Below are 7743 nucleotides of genomic sequence, written 5' to 3' on the forward strand. Positions count from 1 at the left end.
GGGCAGGACAGCAGGACGGCTGCCGTGGTGCCGTGGGGGGGGTCCCTCCCGGCTCAGGGGGGCCCGGGGTGCTGTGTCCCCCCGCACCTCTGCCGTGCCCTTGGCCCAAGCCCCGGGCTCGCTCCTCCCCTCGCTCTGCCTTACACAACCCCGGCGTTTCCCCAGGCCCACGCGTCTCCTTTCTGACTGTCCCTGGGCTCGCCGTGCCCCCCGGGCTGGGGCGGTTCGTGGGTCCCACCCCGGGGGGCTGCGGGGGGGCCCGAGGCTCCAGGGAGCCTCCTGGAAGAGTCCACATGGGATGCAGACCCAAAGGTTGGAATTGCCAGAGCAGGGATGGCAGCATCCCTGCCTGCCTCCTTTTCAGGGAGGTGATGCACAGCTTGCTTCCCTGCCTCCCCTCCCTCAGTTCCCCCCACTAAGGGCAGAGGGAAGAAAGGTGCTGCCTGACAGCCCTGCTTTTAGGTGAGAATAGCTCGTGATGGGATGTCATGGGGACCTGCAGCCTCTTGGAGACCTGATTGTCCCACTCCTCCATGCCCCTGGGCACAGGCTGCTCTCTGTATCAGGGAGGCAAATGCAGCCTTTCCCCTTTAGCTTGTTTTTTCCACCTGCTTGGGTGAGTAAGAGTTGTTATGCTGTCACAAGCTGTTTTGGAGTGCAGATTTCATTGAGAGCATTGGTGAAGGCAGCTGGAGCTGGGACACAGGACTTAAAGTGCTGGGGTAAGTTCTGGAGGCAGGAAGGCTCCAGCTGGACACATCCTTGAGAGTTGTCTCTGGCTCAAAGTAAGCAATAAGTGATGAGGAGGGGCTTTTTGCAGCCTTTGGCATAATTCCTGGCTCTGCAAGTAATCCCACAATGCCCTTTTGACCTGACCTGTGGCAAACAGACCTGTTTAGCACAGGGCCATGGGTTGTTGCTAGCCAGCAGCTGCCACAAACACTCGTGGGTGAAGGAAACTGAGCCACCTATTCTTGTGGCATTGCAGATTTCATTTTAAAGCAACAGTTCTTGCACTTTGGGTGACAGAGGTAGCATTGCTGGTGTTACTTTGTGGTGCCACTGTCTTCTGCTGGTTGGTTGTTGTCTGGCTGAAGTGCACCAGGTTGCACAGGAGTAGCCCAGGTTGTGCTGGAGCTGCAAGGAAAGAAGGTGGCTGTGCCTTGCTCTGCTTTTGAGTGCTGTGTCAAGCAGCCATGATTAGCTGCTGAGCTCTCTGCAGGAGGGAAGAAATGGAGCAGACAGCATGAAGTGAGATGTCTGTGCAGCAGAAGAGAGGGTCTCCCATAAAATGCCACCAAGGCTGGCTGCCTGCACCAGAGCTAGGACCTGTGGCAAGGAGCTCTGCAGCTGTGTGTGGTCATGGTGTTTGGAAACCTGGCTCGGAATGGGGAAACGCTTTATTTTCCTTGTGAGCTACTCATCAGAAGCAGGTTGTTTTGTGAAGCCTCTGTGGGAGGTGGGTTTCTCAGGCGAGGGTGGGATTTCTGGCCAGAGCACATCTGTAACATCTGCTGCATTTTGGTTGGGACTCTTGCCTTTCCCACCCCCTAGTTGAAGGTTCAGACCTTTCCCTTTGAGACCTGAGCCTTGCAATGCCCAATTTCCTATTCTTTTATTACTCCCAACCCAGTCAACTACAGAGCCTAGAAACTCTGTTATTGCTTCCTCCTAAAGCCACCTCTGTTTCTGCTTCCCTGCAAATGAGATCAGCCCAGCAGTTGTCCCTGGGGCCAGGGAGCTGCTGAAGCTCTGGAGAGGAAAAGGAACGGTGCTGGATGGAGGCTGGTGCATTTTGCTGATTTCCAGTAAAATGATCAAACAAAAAAATCATCGATAGTATCTATCTGAGTGGCTTTTTCTTTCTCAGTGGCTTATCTGTCTGTGCTTTTCCTCTGAGGAGGTGGGATGCCAGGGGCTTGGTCATGGGAAAACATGCTGGCAGCCTGCAGGGATTTGCTTTCACCTCATGTGATCCTGCCGGGGAGACTTCCTGGGAATGTTGCATGCTGGGGTAAGGAAAGCCCCATACTCCAAAGGGTTGGACTGAGGCCATGGATCATGGGATGGAAAATGGTGGGCTGCTAAGCCCATGGCTTGAGGGGGCTGGTCTCCATTCCCCCAGGCTTGCTGCTGAAATAAAAAACCCCAGTGGTGCTAGTCTACTCCCTGTGCAAGGTTCACATCCTCCACCTTTGTATGTTCAGCTGTTTGGTAGTTGCAGAGCAGGAATCATTTCCTTCTCACACTTCTGTGTAACCAATGTGTAGCAGTGGCACTGATGGGCAAGGGTTTCACAGTACCAGCTCACTCCCAAGGTGCAGCAGAGTTATTTAAATCCCATCCTGCCTCTGTCTTCCCCTGCTCGCTCGCTCACTCACTCACTCTCTCCATTTGTTGAGTTGTCATAAAAACGTATTGCCAAAAGGTCTCGGTGTCTCACTTGCAACCAGAGACGCCCACGGGTGACCACGGCGTCTGGCAGCCTCTGTTCCTGGCTGGACACAGAGCTGTGCCCTGGCAGCCATGGTCCCTGGCTGGCCCTCAGTCCCTGGGGCTGTGAAGTGCTGTCAGATCAGGTTGGAGACTGTTGATTGGCAAAAAGAGAAGTGTTTCCTGGTGGTTCGGTGGTTTCTTCTGGAGTTCGTGGTAGTCCTGTTTTCTTTGTGTTTCTAACCATTGTTAGGTGCTGGTCTGTAGTCCTCTTTTTCCTCCTCTGGGGTTTTTATTGAAACATGGAGATTTTCCACTGTAAAACTCACCTTTTGGAACTCAAGGAAAAAAAGATTATTAAAAGATTGGGTCTGGGAACAGTGACCACCCATTCCCCAGGGTGACAGGTCAGTCCTAGCAACTCCTTGTAAAAATGAGGCTGTGCCTCCACCCTAGTCAAACCTGCCCTGACTCTAGTAGTGAACTGAGATGCTGCAGGAACTTCCCCCTCGTGCTGGATGTTACTTGCTGGACAGTTCATGGCTGGTCTTGGCTTGTATCATCTGAGGGTAGTTCAGTTCTGCTTCCCAGCTGCTGTTTGAAGGCAGCTCCAGTGAGCCCTCTGCTGCCAGGTTCCTGGTGGGGTGCAGACCTTGGATAGAAAAATCCTTGATAAAACCATGAGAACTGGGAATAGCAGAGTTTTTCAGTGGCTCCATCCAGCTGGAAGCACATGGGGGCTCTGCCAGTGGGTGAGGTGGTGAGTGCAGCTTGGGTTTGGGTGTTTGGTGCCACATTGCCTTGTGGGCAGGGATGTATAGGGGACAGGGGACCTCCCACATGTGCTGTGGGATAAGGTGGAGAACCTCCCAGTTTGGGGTCTGGAGTGCAAGAGGCTGGTAGTTCAGGCTGCTGCAAACCTGCATGCCAGGTGAGAGGGCAGCTTTGTCCACACCTTCCCTGACCCACACCTGAGTTCATCCCAATGGAGGACACAGATGCCCCACAAGATGCTCGCTGCAAGATTGTTTTGCTAACCAGCTCCACCCAGAGCCCCAGGTTTGGGATCTGGATGAGCAGATGTGGTGACTGGACACCAGTGAAGAACAGGCTCAGGTCCTCAGCTTGCTTGTGACAATGTCACCATCATCCACTGAGCTGGGCAGGCAGGTAGAGTGGCTGCGGACGATGGCATTTCCCTGCAGTGGAGGTGCCACTGGGTCCCCAGGCCATCTGCATGCCACCACACCGGGTCTGCTTGGAAAGCCTTCCTCATCCTGTGGCAGGGCCTAGGGGGAATTTCATACAGGCTGTGACAATGGTGCCTGGCTCCAGGACCCACAGAAACTGGCCTGGTTCTTCTGCAGCTTCCTGCCAGCTGCTGTGGGCTCCAGAAATACCCCGGCTCAGCCCACCCTGCAGATGGGCAGCCCTGGCTGTCACCTCCTCCGGCTGCTTGGGACAGGACTACCAACATCCTGTGGGGGGCTGTGGGTGATGGGGGGGCTTGGTAGTACCTGCAGAGCAGAAGGAAGGTGAGACCTCCCAACGGATGCATCTCCCAAAAGCAGACCTTGCATAATTACCTGCGACCGAGGTCGGCGTTAATTGCTGCTCCAGTTGTGGCTGCTGCCAGGTGGCAGCTGTGACCCGGAAAGTCCCTGCTGCTCCCTGGCTGGCAGGTCACCTAAACTGCTGATCAGCCTGGATTGCTCGTGGCATAAGCGTTAGTCTGAGGTCGAGACAGTTTCAGGTGCAGGTTTCCCTCCTTCCCCTTTCAAAATGCCCTTCCTTGGTCTGGTCCTGCTTGCAAGTACCTGGCTGCCTTGGCTGGGTGGAAGAGCCCTTGGAGGTGCCAATGGCAGCACCTCAGCTTTGGCTGGCATCACTCCTGGGGCTGTCTCTGCTGCTGCTCTGCTGCTGCTCTGCTCCACTGGTTAACAAGCTGGCATCAGGGGTATGTTTTTAAAAAGCTGGGCTGTAATTCACAGCAGCTGCTTTCTCACCTCCAGGAGATGTGCAGAACCTGGGGCTGGCTATGTCCAGCTGTTCCCAGGACAGACCTCAGCAAGGGGGGCTTTGGGACACTCACGAGGGCAAAGGATTAGAAAAGTGCATAGCAGGATAACACACTGCCTGTGGGTGTTCCCTCTCCTTGTACTTTGCTCCCAGCCCAGCACATGCCTGGCTGTTCCTGCTGCCCCAATTCGGGAAGTTGTGCCGCTGGCATCTGGTTTCTCTGGCTGAGCTGGAGGACAGAGTGGGTCCTTGCCATGCTGGTGGGGCTCATCTACCCCCCTAGTCCTGCCCTAACAGTCCACCAGGTGTGGGTTAATGCTTCTGACACTGCTCCTTCCCAAACATCCCCCCACAGCCCTTTCTGCCCACCAAAAATACCCTGTGGGGAGTGGGATGTCCAGGTGATGGTCCCCTGCTCTGTGCTGGTGTGCGTGGATGCTCCTGGCTGGGTCTCCAGACTTCCTGGGATGCAGGGACAGGTGGCTGTGACCCCTTTGGGGATACCCACACCCCACAGGGGAGTCTGCCAGTCCTGAGCAGGGCTACTGGTGATGCCTACTCATAAGACACTTCTCATGGCCATGAGTCACCCTGGCACATTCACCCCAAGCAGGGCTGCAGGGGGAAGCGGCTTCACTGGGGACACTTCACTGGCTGGTGAGCAGTGAGGCAGCTCTGCTTCCCTTGTCATCGCACCCTGGACTCCTGCATGGTGGGGACCAGGGGATCATGGTGCCATCTTGAGCCAGAGATGCTCCATTGCCTTGCAGGGATGCCTGGCTGGGAAGTAGGTGACTGAACGGCAGGCATGGAAGGGAGAGGACCCTACCGCATCTACGACCCCGGCGGGGGCTCAGAGGAGAATGGATCCACGGCCTTTGAGCGGCTGGTGGAGGAGAACAGCCCGCTGAAGGAGAAGATGCAGGGGATCAAGTCTATAGGTAACTGCTGCATGGCCGGGGAACAAGGGTCGTCTTTGCGGCAGCTCAGACTGTGCCTGGGGGCTTCTTGCTCTATTTAGGAAGGTGATAGAAGAGACTGGGGGTCTTGGCACTGGGGCAGCAGCCAGGCTCTTGCCATCCTGGGGGGTTAAGAAGGATGTCTGGTCTTTACACGTGGGGGTGCATAGGGAACAAGGCATTTGCTGAACTCCTGGGGTGCTTTACAGTGGGATAAAGGGCTGGAGGGAAAAAGGCAAATGATAAAGCAAGGTCAACTACTCAGAGTCCTGCAGTGGCAGGTCACAGATGCCAGGATCTGTTTTGCTTTTGGTGACAGCCTGTGCCTCCCACAACCACTGCTGGGTCAGGAGCTTTTCCTGGGTGCTGTTCAAAGACTCTGGTATTGGGTACTCCCCACAGTGGTAGGGACATGCCAGCATTTAAATGCCCCAGCCAAGTCATGCCACCTCCCTTTACCTCCTTGGCCACCCTCCCCCACCCACCCCAGTTTTGCTTTCAGTCCCGTGACCCAGCTTCCGCTTTCAAGTCCTGCTTCTGCAGCCAAATTTCCACCTGCCTCGTGATTCCCGTTGTGTCATCATGCCCCTCTGTGGGACCAGGACCCACTGGTGTGGGAGCAGACCCCTGGGGTGGGGAGAGGATTGTGTTGCTGGTGCCAGACCCCAAAGTGGGCAGGCTGGGTGGACCCTGAGGTCCATCACTGAGGCTTAAATTTGTCTCCTCTGGAAAGCAGATGAGACCTCTGAGAGATGCAGTGCTGCCTTTTTGCCTCCTGTAATGAGTCCTCTGTGTGTCAGCATGGAGAACTCTGCACCCAGTGAGGCACTGATACAGCTTTGCCATTGGATTTGGCCAAGAAAAGTTGTTTCTGGATGAAGAAGGACCATGCTGGGCACTTCTCCACCCAAGGAGGGGACTGGGTGTTGATGGATGGGGCTGCTACAGGGCAGGTACTCAGGGAAGAGGGTGAACGTCCTTCTGCTCTCCACAACAGGAGAGCTGCTGGAGGAGTCCCAGATGGAGGCATCAAAGCTGCGGCAGAAGGCAGAGGACCTCGTGAAAGACAACAAAATGCTGATTGCATCATCTACCTTGGAGGACCTGCTGGAAACTGGAGGTAGGAGATGCAAGGCTTGCTGGGGAGGGATAGCTCAGGATCCTGAGTTCAGGTGAAGGTAGGGCATGTGAAGGAGACTTTCATGAGGGTTTCTTGCAGCCCTCTTGTCTCTAGAGTGTGTCAAACCACTGATGTTGTCCCTTCTTCTGGAGGGAGGTTTCTTTCCTGTCGCTATAGCTGGGGGAGAAACCATCCATCAGTGCCCAGCCTTGAGGGTTCCCTGCTCTCTGCATCTCTTCTCTGGGTGGGGTGAGGCCCTGGTCTCCAAAAGGCTCACAGCTACGTCCTCTCCCCTCTCTGCAGCCATCGGCCCTGATCCCAGCTCCACGCAGGTTGCCCAGGGGAACATTCAGCCAGACACGGAAGCACAGAAGTCTCCTTCTAGTGTGAGTCTGGTGAACGTGAAAGCTGGTGCTGGGGAGGCCAGAGGGAGAGCCTCTCCATCTGGTTAAGCAAAAGGAGGCAGCCTTGAGCCTCCAGAAATGGGGATAAATCAAAAGGAGAGATCAGCTTCCCAGCTGTGCTCCCATCCTGATGGTACCTGCCTCTGCATGGAGGGGATGAGGGGATTGCTGTTCCCTGGGGAAACCTGACCTGGCTGCCTCCCCTTGCAGGGATCCCCCTCTGAGTTTGAGATTGTTCCTGTTGAAGTGCAAGGGTTTCCCCAGGAGAGTAGGAGAACGGTGAGTGGCCCTTGGTACCTGTGAGGTTTGGTGGGTGGAGTGGTGGTGGTGGCTTTCTGTGTGTGCTGGCAGGAATGGGTGCAGGGATGGGGAGCCCAAGGGGCTCAAACATGAGCTTGCATGATGCAGTAAGGGGACGTGCTCTCCTTGCACATCCCTGTTTGCATGGGCCCGAGAGGCTCCAGGAGGGGTTGAGTCTTGTTGGACCCTGCTGGAGTGCAGCTGTGGGGTGATGGAGAATGGGGTGGCATCTGCTTGGTGATCAGATGCCGAGTGCTGGTCCTGTCCTTGCATCCTGGCTCTCCCAGGCGCTCCAGCTGGGCTCAGATCCTCACTGCCTCCCCTTGATGGGAGGAACTGATTGTACTGTGCCCCACACACACCCTCCCATGGCAGTTGCAGGGCTGTAAACCCCAGGGCCAGGGTGCAGGGGACACGCTGGGCACCTGGTTCCCTGCAGTGCTGCCTGGGGCATTCCCAGGGGTGGCTGGATGAGTCAGCTGGGCTAGGAGCAGAGCGAGCAAAGGTG

General features: G+C 55.9%; 1 protein-coding gene across 1 annotated transcript in view; it reads left to right on the plus strand.

Moving 5' to 3' along the window:
• Positions 1–5217: 5217 nt before the first annotated feature.
• Positions 5218–7743, plus strand: part of TNIP1 (TNFAIP3 interacting protein 1) — an 8068-nt gene continuing 5542 nt past the window's right edge. The window contains exons 1-4 of the mRNA XM_010002028.1: positions 5218–5393; positions 6409–6531; positions 6835–6917; positions 7146–7214. Coding sequence (XP_010000330.1) covers positions 5261–5393; positions 6409–6531; positions 6835–6917; positions 7146–7214 — 408 coding nt within the window. The 5' untranslated portion in view covers positions 5218–5260. The remainder of the gene's footprint in view (positions 5394–6408; positions 6532–6834; positions 6918–7145; positions 7215–7743) is intronic.

The sequence above is a fragment of the Chaetura pelagica genome, unplaced genomic scaffold (genome assembly GCF_000747805.2).
Source record: "Chaetura pelagica isolate M959 unplaced genomic scaffold, ChaPel_1.0 scaffold356, whole genome shotgun sequence".
Classification (NCBI taxonomy): domain Eukaryota; kingdom Metazoa; phylum Chordata; class Aves; order Apodiformes; family Apodidae; genus Chaetura; species Chaetura pelagica.